Source organism: Dromiciops gliroides, chromosome 5, assembly GCF_019393635.1.
Source record: "Dromiciops gliroides isolate mDroGli1 chromosome 5, mDroGli1.pri, whole genome shotgun sequence".
In the NCBI taxonomy this organism is placed as follows: domain Eukaryota; kingdom Metazoa; phylum Chordata; class Mammalia; order Microbiotheria; family Microbiotheriidae; genus Dromiciops; species Dromiciops gliroides.
The window spans coordinates 288,868,556-288,890,543 of record NC_057865.1 but is presented as its reverse complement, the minus strand read 5'-3'; the positions used below and the strand labels follow the sequence as shown (position 1 = coordinate 288,890,543).

The window sequence follows — 21,988 nt, the reverse complement described above, 5'->3', positions numbered from 1 at the left end:
TAAAGATAAGGAGATACAAGATGAGTCAAAGAGGTCGAGAGAGAGGGTGTTCTCAATTTGGGGAATCCAGAAGGGTTTCCCATTAGAGGGGGCTCATCTGCTGTGTCTTCTAGGAAGCTACAGATGTCAGGCAAAGGGGGTCGATCACCTGTGCAAAAGCCTTGGTTTCTTCCACTGTAATTGGGAATGATAGTCTCTGGGTCACCTATTTCCCATGATTCTTGGGAGGGAAAGTGTTTTGTAGATCAAAGGATTATCAGTTAAGAGCTGGGAGGGATCAAACCTCCCATTTTAAAGATGAGGAAACTGAGGCTCAGGTAGTGATTTGTCTAGGGTCTGAGATGAGATTTGAACCGAGGTCTTCCTGACTCTGAGGCCAGTTACACTGATGCACTGACATTCAAAATAGCCGATAAGTACCGGAGAAATGTGAGCTGTGATTACTTTGTATTCACTTTGCATATTTTTTTTCTTTTTGTAGGGCAATGGGGGTTAAGTGACTTGCCCAGGGTCACACAGTTAGTAAGTGTCAAGTGTCTGAGGCTGGATTTGAACTCTGGTACTCCTGAATCCAGGGCTCATGCTCTATCTACTGCGCCACCTAGCTCCTCCCCCACTTTACATATATTTTATCTTTATTATCTGTCATTGCGTTGTTCCCTCAGATAGCAGGTAAGCTGGGGCAGCTAGGTGGCACAGTGGATAAAGCACTGGCCCTGGATTCAGGAGGACCTGAGTTCAAATCCAGCCTCAGATACTTGACACTTACTAGCTGTGTGACCCTGGGCAAGTCACTCAACCCTCATTGCCCCACAACAACAACAACAACAAAATGCTAACTATCATTACTATAACTGTGGATAGCAAGTATGCTAGTGGAGGGCAGGGGCCTTCTCACTTCTGTCTTTGGGTCTCCTGTGCCTGACACACAGTAGTTGCTGATAATGCTTATTGATGGATTGATTGTTATTAAAAGGCAAAGGGCTGAGGCACCTGTGGGAGCCACAGCTACTCCTGCATCCTGGCTTAGGGCTCCACCTGACCATCTCGCCCTCCCTGCTCCTCCTCCCAGGTAGATCAGCTTCGATGCAAGGTGAGCCGGCTGGAGGAAGAGTGCTCCATGCTCCGGAGAGCCAGGAGCCCCACCCCCTCAGCCCTGGAGATGGAGGAGAAGGAGCCCGAGACACCTGACCTCATCTCTGAGCTGCAGGCTGAGAACCAGAGACTGACAACTTCCCTTCGAGAGCTTCAAGAAGGCCTAAAGCAGGTGCTGAGCCCTGGAGGGTTGGGTGGGCCAGGACCCCCTCACACGCCTCCTTTTCTGGCCCCATGAAGTCTCCTGGTGGTGGGGGAGATGAGCATCCAGGGACAGTGTTCTGTTCTCACCTCTCTTCTCCTTCCCCAGAGTGGGGGAAAGGACGTTGGGCATTGAGTGTAGACTCTTGGGCTTGGGACCCTACTTGGCCACCAATTAGTTGTGCAACTTTGATATCTGATCTTGTCTGTGGGCCACAGGATAATCTATACACTCACCCTCTATTCCCGTCAAGAACTATCAGAAAAGTTTTCAGCTTAGAAACTTTGAGATTACAAGAGGGAAGGCAGAGAGATGTCCCCCGCCTAGGACTGGGGCTGCCACATACATCGGAGAAAATCTTTAATTCTTTGGCTCATGGAATTAGCAGGGATGATGTAGTTCTTGTTACACAAGAGGAAACGGAGGCCCTTAGAGTCCAGGAGAGTAGATCTGGAGTTGGAAGAGACACTAGAGGCCGGTCAGTCCATTTCTTTTATTTTACAGATGAGGAAATCGAGGCCATTAGAACCAGAGGGTTTATACTGAGGTCCTCTGATTTTGAATCCAATGCCCCTTTCTTCCTCCCTCCCTTCTTTCCTTTTTCCTTTCCTCTGTTCCCTTCCTTTTTTTTTTTTTTTTTGCGAGGCAATGAGGGTTAAGTGACTTGCCCAGGGTCACACAGCTAGTAAGTGTCAAGTGTCTGAGGCTGGCTTTGAACTCGGGTCCTCCTGAATCCAGAGCTAGTGCTTTATCCACTGCGCCACCTAGCTGCCCCCCTTCCCTTCTTTCTTTCCTTCCTTCTCTCCTCTTTTCCTCCCTTCCTTCTTTCCCTCCCTCCTTCCCTTCTTTCTTTCCTTCCTTCTTCCCTCTTTTCCTCCCTTCCTTATTTCCTTCCTCCCTTCCTTTCTTTCTTCCTCTCTTCCTCAGTTTCTTTCCTTTTTCCCTTCCTTTCTTCCTTCCTTCCTTCTTTCTTCCTTCCCTCCCTCCTTCCCTTCCTCCTTTCCTCTTTTCCTCCCTTCCTCATTTCCTCCCTTCCTTCTTCCCTCCTTCTCTCTTTCCTTCTTTTCTCCCCCCCCAATCAATTTTATTATCTGTTCCAAATTCTTTCCCTTCCTCACCCATTGAGAAGGCAAGAAATACAATACCCATTACATGTATGAAGTCATGCAAAACCAATTTCCACATTAACCCTGTGTGTTCTTTCCAGGACATTTATTACTATTGCTTTATTTTTCCAATTAACAAGCATTTATTTCTCTGCTTCCCTCCTCTGCCCTAATTTACAAAAGGAAAAAGAAAAAAGGGAGCCCTTGTAACAAACAGTCAAGGAAAAGAAATCCTCATGTTGGCCGTGTCCAAAATATGTGTCTTGTCCTGCACCCCGAGTCCAAGCTGGAGGGTGGCTTGCAGACTTCCTCCTGGGTCCTCTGGAATCCTGGCTGGTCATTGCATAGATGGGAGACTTTAGGGCTTTCCAAGTTGTGGTTCTTCTAGAAGCTGCTCTTCTGGTTCTGCTCACTCCCCTCTGTGTGGGTCCTGCTGGTCTGCCCAGGTGTTCCTACTGTTCTTGAGTGGCTTGGCTCCGGTCCAGCCCCCAGCCCCTTGGGGGGCTCCTCCTGCTGTGCAGTGAGGGTTTGAGTCATGTCTGTGCTTTGTGGCTCCCCAGGACCCTGGCTCCGAGCAGATCCTCTTGGACATCTTAGAACACGACTGGAAGGAAGCTCAGGACGATCGGCAGGAGCTCTGTCAGAAGCTCCATGACGTGCAGGGGGAGCTCCAGTGGGCGGAGCAGCTTCGGGACAAGGTGACCTTCCACCCTCCCCCCATCCTTCCCCTCCTACCCCCCAACTGCCCCCAACCTCGCAGCTGCCTGCCAGCTTTATAAAAATGACTTCCTCTCAGTTTCCTCATCTGCGAAATGGGTACAACAGTACCTGCATTCCCTACCTTCTGAGGTTGTGTCTGGGAGAATGCTTTGTAAACTTTACAAAGTGCCCACAGAAATGGGAGCCATGATGGAGTGGAGAGAACCCAGACTCTGGAGTCCAAGGCCTTGTGTTTGAATCCTGCCCGTCTGCCATTCGATACCTTTCTCACCTTGGGCAGATCTCTCGGCCTCTCTGGGGCTCAGTTTCTTCATCTGTAACATAGTGGAGTAGGTGGCCTGCCAGGTCCCTTCCAGCCCTACCCGGAACTGGGATCCTTGAAACCTCCTTTTTCACACCCATCTGGCCAACCACCCTTTCTCCCACCCCCTCCTCTGCCCCTGGTTGCCTCGGTTGTCTTCTGAGGAGGATTAAGGTGATGGCATCATCCACTACTTCCTAAAAATGTCTCCTATTTCCAGGGCTTAATCTTTGTGTTTTTTGTTTGTTTGTTTGTTTGTTTGTTTTTTGCGGGGCTATGGGGGTTAAGTGACTTGCCCAGGGTCACACAGCTAGTCAGTGTCAAGTGTCTGAGGCCGGATTTGAACTCAGGTCCTCCTGAATCCAGGGCCAGTGCTTTATTCACTTCACCACCTAGCTGCCCCAAGGGCTTAACCTTTGACCACAGCGTTCCCTATCACTGCCCTGTGAGGAGGGGATGAGCCCGATCATGCCCATTCTGCAGATGAGAACACCAAGGCTTAGAGAAGGGAACTGGCAGGATCAGATAGCCGATAAGTGGCCTCACCAGGAACCCTGGGCCTTTGTGACTCTTCTTTGGGGCAGCTTCTGATGAATTGCCTTTCCCCAGGGTCCCGTCTGTTCCAGTAAAAACAAGTCTCGCTGATCCCTTTTGTTTCTGTGGAACAGTCATTTCCTGCTATCCGTCCCCTCCCACAGCAGCCTTCCTTGTCAGCCAGAACAACAGTTAAGCCCCATTGACCGCATCTGCGGTGTTGTTCCCAGGCCTCTCTAGGGAGATGAGGGAAGGATGAGGGAAGGGCCGTGTGTTGGCTTCTCACCTGAACCAATATTGGTCTTTGCCCTGTTGACAAGCTCATCAGGGGCTGTTTGTCCTCCTCCTTCTGTTTGCTTCATTTGATATCTGTCAGTTAATCAATGAACATTTATTAAGAGTCAGGAATAGGGGCCAGCTAGGTGGTGCAGTGGATAAAGCACTGGCCCTGGATTCAGGAGGACCTGAGTTCAAATCCGGCTTCAGACACTTGACACTTACTAGCTGTGTGACTCTGGGCAAGTCACTTAACCCCCATTGCCCTGCAAAAAAAAAAAAAAAGGGTCAGGCATAGGGGCAACTAGGTGGCACAGTGGGTAGAGCACTGACCCTGGATTCAGGAGGACCTGAGTTCAAATTTGACCTCAGACACTTAACACTTACTAGCTGTGTGACCCTGGGCAAGTCACTTAACCCCAATTGCCTTACCAAAAAGAAAAAGAAAAAAAAAAAGAGTCAGGCATTGTGCGAAGCACCAGGGATACATAGAAAGGTGAATCAGAGAATCATAGATTTAGAATTGGGTGGGACCTCAGAGTCTGTCCATTTTGCAGATGCAGAAACTGAGGCTTAGGGTCACATAGCTGGTAACAGAAGCAGGATTTGAACCCAGGCCTTCAGCCTCCAAGTCCAATGCTCTGTTCACTAAGAAACACTACTTCCTGCATCTTAGTCTTCAGCCAGTTCTCCAAATTCCTTATGTTTGTTTATCAGGGGCTCAGTAATATTTCATTATATTCTTTTCTTTTGTTTTTTTTTTTGGTGGGGCAATGAGGGTTAAGTGACTTGCCCAGGGTCACATAGCTAGTAAGTGTCAAGTGTCTAAGGCCAGATTTGAACTCAGGTCCTTCTGAATCCAGGGCCGGTGCTTTATCCACTGCATCACCTAGCTGCCCCATTCCATCTTAAACCATCAGTGGGGTTAGCCACTCCCCTAGAGGGGCCTGTTCTCGGCTGACCTGGTTCATGGAATCATGCCTTTAGCTGGGCCACAGTCATGGAGTCCTCTCCCACCAGATCCACCGACCTTACTCTGTTCCATGGTGAGGAATAAAAATTCATTCAGTAGGCATCTCTTAAGCACCTACTATGTGCTGGGGTCAGGAGTTATGGAGACAAAAATAAAACCTCTGTCCCCAAGTAACCTGATGGCCACATACACACCCTGGCTCACTGCGAGGCTGGTGATAGGGGTGGGGGCAAAAGAGCCCTTGAATTTGGCTGATCAAGGCCTGGGCTCAAATCAAATCAAAGGAAGCGCTTTGTAAACTGTTAAGTGCCATGGAAATGGGAACTCCGCTTATAAATGTCTGACTGCCCAGTTTCCTGATGCCCACCTCTCCCTCACCCCCAGTACCTACAGGAGATGGAAGACCTACAGCTCAAGCATCGGACCTTGCAGAAAGACTGTGGCCTCTACAAGCACCGAATGGCAACTGTCCTGGTGCAGCTGGAGGAGATCGAGAAGGAGAGGGACCAGGTGAGCAGCCCTTCTGCCCCGGCTGGGCCTTCCACGAACACCCGACTTGTTCCCTGCACCCCTGGGTAGGAGCTTGTCTCCTGGCCCGGGGAAGAGATGGCCCTTTCCTTTTTGTGGGTGTTGCTAAAAAAAAAAAAAAAGCCTGGATGACCTCCAAGGTCCCTCTCTGTTTTAGATGGGTGGTCTTGTGATCCCTGCTGGCTTCTCCCCAGCATATACACCCACCTACTGAGTCTCAGCAAACAGGGTTTCCATATTCAGTAACCCAATCTCTGGTTGCACCTTCTCTCTACCAGGCAAGGGTCAGTTTGGGCACTCTTGGAAGGCCTTTCTTCTCTCTTAGTCCCTTAACTACCCAAGTACAAACGCTGGCTTAATCAAGCAGCTCCCACTTCCTGGAAATTATTTATTTATTTATTTTTGCATTCTCATTTAGTATTTTATTTTTCCCCAATTACATATGAAAACAATTTTTTCCATATAAATATTTTATTATTTTCCAGTTACATTTAGAGATAGTTTTCAACATTTGTTTTTTTGGATGATTTTTTTTTTGCAGGGCTATGAGGGTTAAGTGACTTGCCCAGGGTCACATAGCTAGTTAAGTGTCAAGTGTCTGAGACTGGATTTGAACTCGGGTCCTCCTGAATCCAAGGCCAGTGTTTTATCCACTGCACCACCTAGCTGCCCCCTCAACATTTGTTTTTATAAGATTTCTAGTTTCAAACTTTTCTCCCTCCCTCCCCTCCCTCCCCCCCTCCCCCCTCCCCAAGACAGCAAGCAATCTGATATAGGAAAACAATTTTTAATATTCATTTAAAAAACTTTTGAGTTTCAAATTATCTCCTTTCCTCCCTCCCCACACATTGAGAAGGCAAGCAGTTCCCTATAGGTTATACCTTTGTAGTCATGCAAACCATTTCCATATTCGTCATGCTGTAAAAGAAAGCAGAACAAAAAAACTCAAGACAAAAAAATGACAGAAAATGCTTCAAATCTGTATTCAGACAGCATTAGTTCTTTCTCTGGGGCTAGATGACGTATTTTATCATAAGTCCTTAAGCACTGTCCTGGATCATTGTATTGAAGCTATTCTTTTTACTTTATGATGATTATTTTTATATGATGACTTTTCATCTCCTTTGGAAGGAGTGAGTGCCCTTGGGCAATCATTCTCATTCCTCTCTGGAGTGTTATCAACAGGGAGCAACTGAAAGGGGCCAGGGGGCAGCTAGGTGGCACAATGGATGGAGCACCGGCCCTGGAGTCAGGAGGACCTGAGTTCAAATTCGGCCTCAGACACTTAACACTTACTAGCTGTGTGACCTTGGGCAAGTCACTTAACCCTCATGTCCCAACCCAAAAAAACCCACAAAAAACTAAAGAGTAGTGAAAGGGGCCAGAGAGAGACCTCTATTTTAGGAGCATAAAGGAGCTCGCTGTTGGTGAGACCAGATTGAGGACATGAAGGGGCTGTCCAGTCCATCTCAGGCGCTGGGCGGGTGATTGGCCGTGTGACCGCATTGGCTCCCGATGTGAGGGAGATGGGAATGGGGCCAGTTAGGCCAGGAAGCCGCTGCTGGCCTCAGTGGCCAGATTAGGGCCATTTTAAGAGAAATTTCCTGGAATCTGTAACTCAACACTTTGTGATGCTGTGATTTTTCTTGCCTTTCCCTATCTGTCCTTTGTTGCTGGGGGGAAAAGCCAACTTTGGTGGTCTTGGCTAACTAAAGGGAAGGAAGAGGGGGAAGGTCCCTTGAGGGTAGGAGGGCAGGGGGAGAAGGAGCATGGACTTGGAGGCTCCTGGAGGTTAAGGGGGGCTGGTGGCATTAGTAGGTTGATATAGAAGGCCCAGCTAGGAAATGTCATGAGCTGAATAGTGGTGGGATGAGTTTGGGGTCAGAAAGCCTGAGATGTGGAGACAGCGAGGTGGCGCAGTGGATAAAGCTCCAGCCCTGGATTCAGGAGGACCTGAGTTCAAATCCAACCTCAGACACTTGACACTCACTAGCTGTGTGACCCTAGGCAAGTTACTTAACCCTCATTGCCCCACAAAAAAAAAAAAAAAAGCCTGGGATTGTGGGATTTAGAAGGGCCCAAAGGTTACTGAGCCCATACCCTCATTTTACAGATGAGGAAACAGAGACCCAGAGAAGGAGAGTGAATTGCCCAAGGTCACACCAGACATAGGGAACCCAGATCTTGAGTTGAAAGGGCTTTTGCATATAGCTGAGTAGGGCTGGCCTGTCTCTCAAGTCCTGGGATCTAGTTTAGCAAACATCGATTACTTAGCGAATATCAATTAATTATCGAACATCAATTAATTAGCAAACATAGATTAATTAGCAAACATTGATTAATTAGAAAATATTGATTAATTAGCAAACATTGATTAATTAGCCAATATCAATTAAGCTCCTTCTGTGGATAATGCCCTGTTCTTGGCATGGGGGAAGATGAAAAATGACATAGACACTGCTCTCAGGGAGCTTACCAGCAAGCTTCCAAGGAGGGAGATGTGTGCCCAGAGAAGTCTGTCCTTTCTTGTCTGGATGATGGTAACAGCTTCCTACTTGGTCTTCCCACCTTGCATCTCTCCTCACTCCCTCCCAGCCTCCACAGGGACCTTCCTAAAGCATAGGTCTCACCAATTTACTCCCCCATTCAGTAAATTCTGGTGGCTCCCTTGTATGTCTCGGATCAGATCCTGGGTCTAAACTCTTCACGCCTGACCCCTTCCTACCTTTCCAGCTGGATTCTCCATTGCCCATCGTCATACACTTGGTGATCTCACCAGACTAGCTTTCTTACTGTTCTTCTCTCCCCTGTCCCAATGTGTTTGTTATATCGTATTCCTGTCACAGCCTGATATGTTGTGGGTGATAATATGAGTTCATCAGCTGTAGACCTGGAAGGGACTCTAGAACTCAAGTCCATCTCCCTGATTTTAAAGATCATCAAACTGAGGCCACCCAGGGAGAATGGAGTCATCAGCACTGCTCACACAGTTAATAAATGCTTATTGATTGATTGATTGATTAATGCTGAAAGGTCAGGAATGATAAAAGCGGGCAAAGGCAAGTCTGCCAGAGACCTGCGAGGAATTTGAGGTGGGCAGATATTCCACTGTGGCCTTGGTGCCAAGTCTGCTCCTTCTGTCTGGGGTCACTTACTTTCCAGGCCTTAGTTTCTAGTGCCCTGGCCCCAAGACTGGCCAAGACACAAATGTGCTAATGTGGGGTGGGGGGGCAGGCATTTCTTTGCCTTTCACCTAGCCCCTGTGGGCAGTGGAATGTGGGGAAGTTCAGATGAGGCCTTCCCCCAGAGTCAGAAACAACTTCCTAACAGTCAGTGCTGTCTCATAAAGTGTATGGACAACCTAGGGAGCTAGTGAGCTCCTCTTCACTGAGTGACCCCTCGTTGGGGGGATTTAACAGAGGGGCGTCTTGTTCAGCTCAGCAATGCCAAGCCTTTGCATTGACAGTGCCCTCTGCCAGGAACGCTCTCTCTTCTCACCCCTGACTCGGAATCCTTTCTTCCTTCAAGATTCCCCTTGTGCAGGGAGCATCTATCTCCTCTGCCCTCTCTGCTGGTGCTTGCTTACTCTTCTAAAGTTACCTGCTTTTTGTTCTCCGTGTATTTTGGATGTACCAGTCTCTATATAGGTTGCCTCATCCCTTAGAATATTATTTAATTTAATTTAATTTTTTAAATGGATAAAAATCTATTTTCTCTCTTCTTTCTCATTGGAAAAGGCAGAAGCAAAACTCTTGTAACAAATAGACTGATTTTGCTTTTTCTCTGTATCCCCAGGGCTTGGTACTTGGTAGGTTCTTAAATAAATGTGATTGATTGAGGAAACAGGACTTGAGGCAGGAAAGGGGCCAGCCCTCCACACTCTGCACAGCCCTACTCAGCCAGCTACGATGTTTTTTCTTCTTATCTCTGCCTTGCTGGTTCTTTCCTGACCATCCCCCAGCTATTGGGGGGGGTGTGGCCTTTTCCGGCTCTTTCCTCCCCCAGAGTGGACTTCAATCCCTGTCCTGCTTAGCCAAGGCAGAGGGATGGGAGGTGTTGGGATGTTCCCTTTCTTCCCCTGAGTTCACCCTGGGAGGATAAATCTTTTTCTAGGGGCTGAAGAGAAGAAGGGGTAGAGAAAAGCTGCTGACTGAGCAGCCCCGTGGGGTACGAGGAGGCAATCAGGCCAAAGCCACTGGCCCGGTTCCCGTCTCCCTTCAGTGTGGGCCTGGCTGGACCATTTGGTCACCACCAGATCACCCTGGGAGTGACACGGGGGAAGACCCTCCCTGAGGGTTCTTTGACATGGGGAAGCATTTGGGAATTCTGCCTACTTAAAAGTGGGAGAGGGGCCAGTTAGGTGATGCAGTGGATAAAGCATCGGCCCTGGATTCAGGAGGGAGTTCAAATTCAGCCTCCGACACTTGACACTTACTAGCTGTGTGACCCTGGGCAAGTCACTTAACCCTCATTGCCCCCCCCCCAAAGGTGGGAGGATTGTTGAAATAAGTGCTCCCCACAGAAAAGATGTGCTCAGAGTGCAGACTGATGTAGATCCCCTCTTTTTTTTGCTCCCCCTACCCCAACATGGTTAATGGAGAAAAATGTTTTGCATGACTGTCTAAGTCTCATGAATATCATAGTTCTTGCTTTTCCAATGAGTTGGGGAGGGGGAGAATGTGTAACTGGAAATAGAAATAAAAGAAAAATGAAAATAAACCCCAGCTAAGGGGAAAGGAAGGGCAGTGCAGGCAGCAGAGGGCTGGGTTTGGAGTCGAGGACCTGAGTTATAATCCTGCCTCTGCCTCCCTGTGACCTTGGACAAGGCATTCAACCCCCTCCAAGCCTAGTTTCCTCATTCGCAAAATGGGGGTGTAGACTTCCTTGGCCTTCAGGCCTTCTTTAAGTCCCTTAATCCTTTGTTCCTACTTCACGAAGAGGGTTGGAGATGGGGACTAGAGCTCCCTCTGACAAACCCGATATGGGGAGCTCTCCTTTCCAGTGCAGGTCAGCGGCCAGGGGAGGGAGTGGGTCCTCAGGAGAGTCCTCTGGCTTTGGTTGGATGGTCCCTGGTTAGGGATAGTCTAGAGGGACCTTCTAGACATGGGGGTTGGAATAGATGGTCCCTGAGGTCCCCTCCAGCTCTCATTCTTTAAGAAGAAACATTAGTGGGGTGGTTAGGTAGTGTAGTGGATAGAGCACTGGTCCTAGAATCAGGAGGATCTGAGTTCAAATCCAGCCTCAGACACTTATTAGCTGTGTGACCCTAGTGCCTCCAAAGAAAGAAAGAATGAAAGAAAGAAAGGAAGAAAGAGGAAGGAAGGAAGGAAGGAAGGAAGGAAGGAAGGAAGGAAGGAAGGAGGGAGGGAGGAGAAAAACATTAGTTAAACCCACTTCCAGATTCCTTATCCCATTAAAAGCTAGTGACTCTCAAAGATCCCTTTCTACCAACCTCTTTGAGGACATGGCTTTCGATGCCAGTAGGCAGTGGGCATCCAGGACAGTGGAAAGAGTCTTGGATTTAGATGCAGAGGAGCTGGGTTCAAATATTAGCTTGGCCATCTGCTACCATGGTGCCCTTGGATAGGTCACTTCTCTTCTGTGGACCTCAATTTCCTTTTCTGTAGAATGAGCTCTGTCTTCTTCTAGAGGTGCCACCCTGTGATTCCTCCTTAACTTTGGGACCCAGAATGGGACTCTGACTTCCTGACATTATCTGACTTTCCCTGCAGGCCATCCAGAGCCGAGACCATATTCAACTCCAGTATTCCAAAAGTCTGATTGAGAAGGACCAGTACCGGAAGCAGGTGCGAGGTCTGGAAGCTGAGCGGGATGAGCTGCTGACCACAGTCACCCGGCTGGAGGGGGCTAAAGGCTTACTGGAAGCCCAGCTCCAGCGAGCCCAGGGTGGTGCCGGCATGAAGGTGAGGCGAATGACCCCAGTGGGATGGATGGGACCAGGCTGGGCATAGGCTGTTACTGGGGATGGGGCTGCAATGTGGTCTCCATTTTTTCCTTTACCTCTCTAACTTTATCTTCAAAGTCCTTTTTGAGCACCTCTATGGCCTGAGACCAATTTGTATTTTTCTTGGAAGCTTTAGATATAGGGGCCCTGATGTTGACATCTTCCTCTGAGGGTGCCCCTTGTTCTTCCTTGTTACTGAAGAAACTTTCTGTGGTCCTCAACTTTCTCTGTCAGCTCATCTTGCCTTTCTTTAACTAGACTTTTAGCTCCTTAAAGTGGGGCACTGTTTCCAGGCTGCAGTATCCCAAGCTTAAGACGTCCCAGGTGGTATGATTTAAGGAGAATCAGGTTCTTCCCTCTCCGGGCCTGTTTCCTGGTCCTTAGATGACCCCAGATCAACTTGCTAATCAACCAGCTTTGTGTGTTGTGGTCGTTAGCTCTGATGAGCCTGTGCCCCTCCCCCACCTGGACCACTGCTACTTGAGCCTACCTCCTGTTTCTCAGGAGGGGTGAAAAACCCAAATTCTGCCTCAGCACCAGCATAGACCCCTGTTGTCTCTCCTCTGCCCAGGGCTCAGCCCACTCACAAGACTGTGAGCTTAGTTCCAGACAACACTGGCACTTCAGCTGATTCAGAGGCTCTGGGGGGGTCTGCTTCTCTGCTGAGGCCTTCCTGGGACTAGATCTGTGTCAGGGTGACTGTGGGGTTGGGCCTGACTCCTGTCTCAGCACAGCAGCTCCCTCCTTCTGACCTGCCAAGCCATTCTTGGTTAGAAGATGATTTCAGCACATTCTTCTGTGAGTTTTGCTGCTCTGGGCATTTTCCTATGGCGTTATTTGGAAGTTTTTTTGAGTGATTGTGTCATGAGTTCAGGAGCTCACTGCCTTTCCTCCACCATCTTGGCTCCGCCCCAGAAGTCCCATGCAATGGGGTCTCAAGGCATGTGCTCCTGAGATACTGGGTATAAATCAGGCCTGTTTTAAATTTTTGGGAGATAGCTACCTAAAGGAAGGAATGAATGAACAAATGAATGAATGAATGAATGAGTGAACAAATAAATGAATGAATGAACAAATGAACGAACGAATGAATGAAAAACATTTATTAAGCATTCACTTTGCCAAGTGCCGAGGATACAGTTGGAAAGTCCAGACAATCCATACTCTCAAGGAGTTTACGTGTGTGTGAGAACATGCATAGGAGGATTCAGCCATAGGGCAGATGGCAAGGTCTGGGGCTCTGGAGGGTGCAGAAACAGATGGTAAGGCCTAGTGGTTCACTACATTATCGGAAGGATTACAATGGGTGACTCCTTGCTCATCAAAGCAGTGTGAATGACCTTGTCTACTCTGAAGCCCGAGGGGGTAGAGGGACCCAGGCCCTTGACCTTTGGATAAGGCAGAGGGGCCAAGAAAGCCAGAACGGAGTTCACCCTTCAGGCATCCTGGGATTGAGGATTGAGGGTCATGCAGCCAAGAGAGGGAAGGCTGAAAGAGGGCGTTGGGAGAAAGGCTGTGGGGAAGGGGAGATCTGGGCAGGGTTTGGGCTAAGGCAGTGGCTTGGACTCCAAGAGCCTCGGTCCATTTGTCCCTCTGGGTGTGAGTGGGCAGTGGCCTCACTTTTACTTGGAGCTGGGTTTTTACATGCATAAAATCATCAGATTAAAGGGTTGGGGTTCCAAATCCTTCTGGTCCAATCCCTATCTGAACTGGGCATCCTCTCTATAATACCCCTAAAAAGCTTCTGATTGAAGACCTTCAGAGATGGGAAGCTCACTACTTAACAGGGTAACTTGGCCTAGTTTTGGACAGCCCTGATCCTAAGGGGAGAAGCAGTGATGTTTTATGGATGGGGGCTGGCCTCAGGATTAGGAAGACTTGGTTCCCATGTCTGACATACCCACTAGCTGGGCAACTCACTTTCCCTCAGGACCTGTAGGTGGTTCTCTAAGACTATAAATTACAGGCTTGCTTCAGTAGAGACAAAGGAGAGCTGTAACTGGAGACGGGGACCTGGGTTCAAATCCTGACTTTGCTACTTATTATGTAATCTTGGGCAAGTACTTTTATTGCTTGGCCTCAGTTTCCTCATTGATCAAAGCAAGGATGTGGATTCAATGACCTCTAAGGTTTTTCCCAGCCCTGAATCTTGAATCAAAATGGATGGAATTTAATTCTTGGCAACTTCCCCCTCTCCCAGCCTCTTGCCCCCACCTCAGTGCCAAGCCTATCCTATCTAACCGTCTTCCACATGAAAAACAGGCCTTCATCTATTTGAAGGCAGCTCTCATCTTCCCCTCTGAGTCTTTTCTCTGGACGGGGTATCTTCAGCTCTGTCAGCTGATCCTCTTAGGCCTCTGGGCCTCCCGCCATCTTGCCAGACTCTTGGACATGCTTGAGCTGTCAGTGTCTCTTCTAGAACGTGGCGCCAACTTTGGGATGAGCCCAGAATGAGTCAGGAACCTTCAAGATTTGGAAGGATGGGATGGGGATGGGCACCCATTCTCTGGGTCTTTTGCTTCTCTCCTGAGCCCCCTATTACCATGTGTAGGGGTTGGAATCTCTAGAGTGTACACTCCTTGAGGGCAGAGCTGGCTGCTCTTGTCTTGTTGCTACCATGTACTTGGTACCTTTTGATTGGTGGCTCCATCATTGCCCTTTCCTCAGGCCTGCAACTCTTCCCACTCGCTGTGTTCCAACCTCAGCAGCACGTGGAGTCTGAGTGAGTGCCCCTCTCTGCTGGGGAGTCCAGACGTGGCTGGGGAGACCACTTCCGGGGGATCTGAGCCCCACACCTTGGTAAGAGGCCTCACTCTGAGGATTTGGGGATGGCCGTGGGGGAAGGGAAGCAGTTACTGCAAAGCAAAACAAAATTGGACCTTGAATTCTAGCTCGCAGATAATTGTTGAGAGGGAATTCCTCTGTAAACCCCAAAGTCCTATAGAAAGGAGAGTAGTTTATATGGGGTCTGGATTTCTTGGGTCCCTTGTCTCTGAAGGGGGAATAGGTGAAAAACCTGGAAGACCATGCAGGCTAGCATAGAGCCTGGCTCTGAGGCTGACAGGTTTGGGCTCCCCAGTTTAGAACAGCTAAGAGGCCCAGAGGATTTAGGCCTCAATGGGGCTGTCCAAGAGTTTTCATTTGACAGATGAAGACATTGGGGACCAGAGGTTAAGTGACTGGCTCAAGGTCACACAGCTGGTACAGAGTTAAATTGGGAGCTCTTTGGGGGATAGGGGGAGGGCCCAGGGAATGGTCCCCAGACTCCTGGTTGAATCTTCCCTTCCCAGGAGGAGTCGGTGGATAGTGAGAAGGAGATCAACCGCCTCTCCATCCTCCCCTTCCCCCCCAGCGCCGGCTCCATCCTCCGGCGGCAGCGAGAGGAGGACCCTGCACCCCCAAAGAGGTAGGAAGCATGATAAGACCCAAACCATTGGGAGGGCTGGGGAGCCCAGGGGATGACCCTATGGCCAAGAAAAGACCTGTGAGCCCAGTGCCCAGCCTGTGCCCTGCCTAACCCCTTGGGGATGGCGAGCCCTTTTCTCCTTCATCCTCCTCATCCTCTTTCTTGCTTCTCTTACAGGTCCTTCAGCAGCACGTCTGACATACCAGGTAGCCCAGCCCCCGGGCTCTGGGTGGGCAGGGGCCACATGTGGGCCAGAGGCAGAGATGGGTCAGCCTAGCCACGGTCCCAACAGGCCCTCCTCAGAATAGGAGGGTGAAGAGGGTGGGAGATCAGGAAGTGCTTTGGATCCCTTTGGGCACCCTCTGGAGTATGATGGGAGCTTCCCCCAACTCCTTTTTCTGGCTTCTGTTTTGATCTTTCTCTTCACTGATGCCAACTCAGCTTAGATCCCTCACTTGGGGAACCCCCAGTTGGATCCTCGTGCAGAGCAGGAATGGGGGTCCCAGGGACCCAAAATAGAGGAGTGAGCTGAATGTATTTAATCCAGCTTTGGTTTATAAGCCTTTGGGATCTTGTTAAAGCTATCTATTGTCATATGAAAAAATGCTCTAAATCACTCCTGATCAGAGAAATGCAAATTAAAACAACTCCGAGGTACCACCTCACACGGAAAAGAGCTCTTGTTAGTACCAGGTTTGATTGCAAAGGTGCTCGGGGAGGCCAGATCAGCACTGAGGGGTTCAGGGCGGGGGTCCCTGAGGATATCTGGAAGGAACAAGACCTCGACCTAAGCCTTGGAACCCACGAAACAATGACCTTGGACCTTAGGACTGTGGGCCTCTGCGCTCTGGTGTGTGGGAGGTGAGGGACCAGATCCCAGGGGTCCATTCTTCCTGCCCACCTCTTGAGCCTTCTGGTCCTGGTCTAAGGGCCAGAACCGACCTGGGTGCCTGTTCTTCCCCCCCTCAAGGGAGCGTCACTCTCAAGCCGTGGTCTCCTGGGCTTTCATCTTCCTCGTCCTCTGATGTCCTGTGGCCCATAGGGAAGTCAGATACCATTATTGCCCGAGCCTGCGCCTCAGAGATGCTGAATAGGTATGGTAGCCAACCTCTACTCCCTCCTTTCTTATTGGGGGGGTGTGTGAGGGGTAGGGGTGCTAACCGTGGGTGGTGATTGGGCCAAGAAGTGAGAGGGAATGATAGCTGACATGTGTCCATTAGGAACCAGGCAGTGCCAAGACCGTTATAACCCATTTTATAGATGAGGAACTGAGGTTTAGAGAGGGAGAGAGACTTGGATTTCTTGTTTCTTTGAAGGGTTCACACTCCTGTGTGTCTGTGTGTATGAGAGACAGAGAGGGAGGGAGAGAGACAGAATCAGAGAGAGAGAGAGAGAGAGAGAGAGAGAGAGGAGAAAAGGTATTCTTTCACAGGATTGTGGACAAGGGAGACAGAAGGGGGTGTCCTGATAACCACAGACACTTTTTCAGTCCCATCAGAATTTCTTAAGCACCCATTGCTTGCTGTTTGGCACTCTTGACCCTCGTACTCATAGGGGTCTACTCAAGGACCTCTGTATCCATCCCCCTCATTTTGGGGGTGAAAGCATGAGAGCCAGGGACCGGCCTGGGATTTGAACTTAGATTCTCAGACTCTTGTTCCGTGGCCGCCTCTCAGTGATTCTCTCTTCTCTGGGTCTTTTTGACGTTGGCCTCTCCTGGTTCTCCTCCTGTCTGACCACTCCTTCTTGGTCTCTTTGGATGATCCTTCGTTTTTATCATGACTTGTACCCATAGATGTTCCTGGGGGCTCAGTCCCTGGCCCGGTTCTCTCCTCTCTTCATTCTCCTTTCAGTAAGCTGTCTGTGGCTTATCAGATCCTGCATTTAGCTCGAGTCATTACCTCATTTAACCCTCTTCATTTTCTATACTCTAAGTTAAGGGACTTGTCTAAGGTCACACAGATTCTTTTGAGCATAGCTCTTAAGATTTGAATCCAAGGTCTCTGGCTTCAAATCTCGGGGTCTTTAAATTGTACTTTTAGAGAGATTTTACATCCATCCTTTCATTTGTTTGAGCAGCCTGGGGGAAGACGGGTTTGTGCCCTTTTGAGGGGCTCTCTGCCCACAACAGGACACTTTCTGCCTGTGTCCAGGCTGTGGTCTCCATGCCAAGGCTGGTGTGAATATCTGAGCAAGGATCCCTTTCCCCAGCTGTGAGCGTGAGCAAGCGCGCGCACGCGTACACACACACACACACACACACACACACACACTCACTCACTCCAAAACCTCTGTATTGTTTTGTTCTTGCAGAGTGTTTCTGGGGAAGGGGTAGAAGGCACCACCCTTCCCTCTCTTTCCTGCTCCTTTCCGGCCCCCCTCCTGGGCCCCCCAGCAGCCCCTTCCTTTGGGAGCTGGAGCTCCGCACCGCAGTGGGGGCCATGGCTGCTGTCCAGCCCAGGGCTCAGGAATGTGGGCCTAGCCTGAGCAATTCATTCACAGGCCCTTCCTGCCCCCGCCTGGAGGCCGTAGGAGGGGGAGCCGCCTTGGCAGGCAGGCCCCTGGTGCTGGTGGGGGGGACAATGGACAGACAGGCACACAGGCAGGCAGGGAGTTGGGGAGGGGGAAATAGACACAGTTGGAGGGACAGATCTGGGGGGGTAGGGTGGGGATGAGTAGATCTACAGAGAGCCCTGTAGAGAGATAGAAGAGAAGATGAAAAAAGGTAGAGAGAGGGGGAATAGGCAGGGATGGAGTAAAGTGGAGGCAGTGAATGGAGTGGACATGGAGGAGGTGAGAAATGAACAAAAACACTGGGTTCCAGGAGCAGAAAGCCAGACTCTGATGTCAGGGTATGGGTTCAAATCCTGCCCCTGAGACTTACTTTTTGGCTTGGGAAAGTCACTTAACATTGCTGGGCCTCAGTTTCCCCATCTATAAAATGAAGCAGACTTCAGAGGTCTCTTCCAGTTCTAGGATCAAGTCCTTTATAACCTGGCCTCTTTCTATCTTTACAGTTTTCTTATACTTTATTCTCTCTAGTTCAGCTCTATTGCTCTATTTGCTGTTCCTTATACTTGGCACTCCATTTCCCATCTCCACACTGTTGCACTGGCTATTCCCCATACTTGGAATGCTGTCCTTTCCTCACCTCTCCTTCCTGGCTTTGCTGGCCTCTTTCAGGTCTGTTCAGATCCTCCCTTCAAAAGCTAGAGCCTTCTCCTCTGAGATTCTCTTTCCACTACTCTCTGTGGATCCTGTGCTTACCGAGTAGTTGACATGCTCTCTCCCCCATTTGAGTATAAGCTCTCTGAGGGCAGGGGCAGCTGCTTCTTCATCTTTGTCTCCTCTGAGCTCAGTGCCTGGCACATTTTAGGTGCTTAATGCATGCTTACTGGATGTTTCAGTGGCTCTCAGATCCTGTAAGAATTAGAGGCTTCAACAAGCATTTATTAGATACCAGCAATGTGTGTGAGGCTCTAGAGATACAAAGATGAAATGTGCCTGTCCCCAAAGGAGTTTGCATTTTGCTGGAGGATTTCTCTGTCTCTGTCTCTGTCTGTGTCACACACACACACACACACACACACACACACGCACATGGTCATTTGAAGGAGGAGAGAACATTACAATGGGGAGTTGGTGGTGGTGGGGATCAGGGAAGGTTACCTTAAGGAGAGGTAGCATCTGATCTGAGTCTCAAAGGCAGATTCTGCAAGGTAAAGATGAAAAGGGACAGTGTGTCAGGTCTGGGGTATGGCTTCTGTGACTGCACAGACCTCAGAAAGTGGAAGAAGGACAGTAGAGTTACCCAGCATGTGGGTGACAAAGAAGCCCCCAGTTTTGACTGCCCAGGCCAGAATGGGAGCAGGTCATTGGTTTGAATGGATTGCCTAACAAGTAAATATCTGACTTCCTTTTTCTCCCTTCCCTCCCTCTCTCATTCTTTCCTTCCTTTCTCTCTTTCTCCTTCCCTTCCTCCTTCCCTCCCTCCTTTCCTCCCTCCTTCCCTCCCTCCTTCCTTCTTCCCTCCTTCCCTCCCTCCTTCCCTCTTTCCTCCCTCTCTCCTTCCTTCCCTCCCTCTTTCCTTCCTCCTCCCTCCCTCTTTCCTCCCTTCCTTCTTCCCTGACTCCCTACTTCCCTCCTTCCTTCCTCCCTTCCCTCCATCAACAAACATTTATTAAGCACCCTACTATGTGCCAGGAACTGTCTCCACACTGGGTATACAAAGAAAGGCAAAAGACAGTCCCTGCCTTGGCAGAATGGATTGTTCATTCAAGATTCACTTAATATCCGATGTGATGAAAGTTTGGTTTTATGATTAAATTAAAGAACGTGGGGACAAATCTTGCAAACGCTACTCTTGTAAAGCAGCTGTTTGCAATAAAAGGAGGACTTGTTACATGTTAATTTTTGTAGAGTTATTACAAATGGTAAGGTTAGAAAAAAGACAATTCTTGTGCTCGAGGAGCCCGCAGTCTAACAGGTGAGACAACACGCAGACAATTCTGTGAGATATATGCCGAGTTAAAAAAGGAGCACTAGAATTCAGGGGAGCCTAAGGCAAGCAAGCACTGGAAGTCAGGGGATCGGCTGAGGCTTTCTCCCCCTGGTGGCCAGATGCTATGACTACATCTTTGAATTTGAGACAGTCCTTCCCTGATACTGAGCAGAAATCCTCACCAGGTGGGACCTACCAGAGCTTAAAGCTACATTGTCACAGCTTTTGAGAACCCCCTCCAGGCTTGGCTGAGATCCTGGGAGGAGAACTTTACTGGAGATATAATAATAATGACGAGAATTATGGTTATTATGCCTGTAATTATCATTATTATTATCCTCTAAACGATACTTTGTAGCCTGGAAGGGCAGCGTGTTGCAATACACCGGAACCTTTGGGTTCAAGGGCAGCCTCTGACACGTTGGCTGTGTGACCTTGGACAAGTCAGCTTTTCAGCGCTCTGGAACATCTCTCTGAGACTGTAAATTGCAGAGCGGGCACTCTGCATTGGTGGGGGGAGTTTTCTCACTGGGAGTTCCCTATACCAGTGAAATCACAGGGCAAGATCCTCCCTGTTCCCTAACTAAATTAATAGCGCTGGAGTGAGGGGCAGCATGGTAGAGTGAATGGTGATTTGGCCTTGGAGTCAGAAAGACCCACGTCCAGATCCCCCTTCAGACACAAGCCATTTAACCTTTCAGAGTCCCTGGTATTCTTAAAGGCAGTAATCAAAATAACAATAACAACAATAATGGTAATTCAAATTTCTATAATGCTGTAAGGTTTGCAAAGCACTTTACCAGTATTATCTCATTTGATCTTCACAATTCTGAGAAGTAGGTGTTATTATTATCCCTATTTTTACATATGGGGAAACTGAGGCAGTCAGCAGTTAAGTGACTTGCCCAGGGTCACCCAGCTAGTTAGTAAGTGTCTGAGGCTGGATTCTCTCTCTGGGTCTTTCAAGACCAGTACTCTGTTATGCACCTCCACAGTCTGTTAGATTGTGATCTCTTTGAGAACAGAGACTGTTTCTTGCCTTCCTGTGCACAGGATCTGGCACATAGTAGGTGATTAATAAAAATTTCTTGATTGACTGATTAACCTGCCTATATATACATTGGTGGATGGATTTCTTTTTCTTTTTTTTTTCTTTTTGGGTGGGGCAATGAGGGTTAAGTGACTTGCCCAGGGTCACACAGCTAGTAAATGTCAAGTGTCTGAGTTCAGATCTGAACTCAGATCCTCCTGAATCCAGGGCTAGTGCTTTATCCACTGCGCCACCTAGCTGCTCCCTGGTGGATGGATTTCTATGCCAATGAGATCACAGGTCCAGTCCAAAGTCAGAGCATCAAGGGTAATAGTAGTAAGTAACACTGAAAATAATAATGATTAATAATAAAACAAATTGTACCAAGTATTCTGTCCACACCCATGAAGCAGGGCCTCTGTCCACCAAGGCAGATTCCTTACTTTTCATTACTTTAGCTGGTCTTTGCACAGCTAGTACATGTCTAAGGCACGATTTGAATTCAGGTCTCCCTGATTCCATGTCTACCCTTCCCTCCACCATGCCACCTTGCTCCTTAAGGTGAGAGAGTTCCTGTGTTTGAATCTCAGCTCGGCTGCTTACTACTTGTGTGATCTGGAGCAAGGCAATTCACCTCTGCATAGGTTGGACTCAACAGCCTTCAAGATCTCTTCCAGTTTAAAATCTGTGCTCTTGGGACCAGCCCTGACCCCAGAGCCATCTCCATGGAGGGCTAGGACCTGCTAGAGCATGTAGTTTCCTGGTAACGTCTTTGATGAGTATGGGAGGAGAGATTTAATGGAGTTTCCTATAAAATGTAAAAATCTGCAAATGTTAGGGTTTGGATTCGGTGACCAGCTCCAGAACCAAGATCCTAGGCTCCTGGGGCGTTCAGAGAAGGGAACTGGTCAGCGGCCCTGACTTCTTTCTCCTCTGTGTGTATCACCTCCTCCCCACCTTCTCTGAGAGCTAGAGATGTAAATATCTGGGGATCTCAGGCAACAGGATGACCCAGGTACACTCAGAGCAGAAGCCCCGGGGTCTCTGACTTTCCACTGTATGGGATGAAAAGCCTCGGATACCTCTCTTACAAGAAAAGCTTGCCTTCAAGCTGGCAGCAGGAAAGTTAGTCAGTCAATGGTTAACAAGCATTTATTAAGCACCTAGTATATGCTAGATATGAAGAAAGACAAAAGATAGTCCCTGCCTTCTAGGAGCTAAGAACTGTAAAGTGCTTAGACCTGGCACATAGTAGGTGCTATATAAAATGCTTCTTGTTCTTCTCCTCCTTCTGCTCCTCCTTCTTTTCTTCCCCTCTTCCTCCTTCTCTTCCTCCTTTTCTTCCTCCTCC

The 21,988-nt window shown here is 48.9% G+C and overlaps 1 protein-coding gene across 1 annotated transcript in view; it reads left to right on the top strand.

The window, feature by feature from the left end:
* The window catches only part of CARD10 (caspase recruitment domain family member 10), a 44,100-nt gene that overhangs the window by 10,162 nt on the left and 11,950 nt on the right, over positions 1-21,988 (top strand). The window contains exons 5-12 of the mRNA XM_043965163.1: positions 1,073-1,267; positions 2,964-3,101; positions 5,592-5,717; positions 11,468-11,659; positions 14,368-14,499; positions 14,991-15,106; positions 15,284-15,312; positions 16,077-16,200. Coding sequence (XP_043821098.1) covers positions 1,073-1,267; positions 2,964-3,101; positions 5,592-5,717; positions 11,468-11,659; positions 14,368-14,499; positions 14,991-15,106; positions 15,284-15,312; positions 16,077-16,200 — 1,052 coding nt within the window. The remainder of the gene's footprint in view (positions 1-1,072; positions 1,268-2,963; positions 3,102-5,591; positions 5,718-11,467; positions 11,660-14,367; positions 14,500-14,990; positions 15,107-15,283; positions 15,313-16,076; positions 16,201-21,988) is intronic.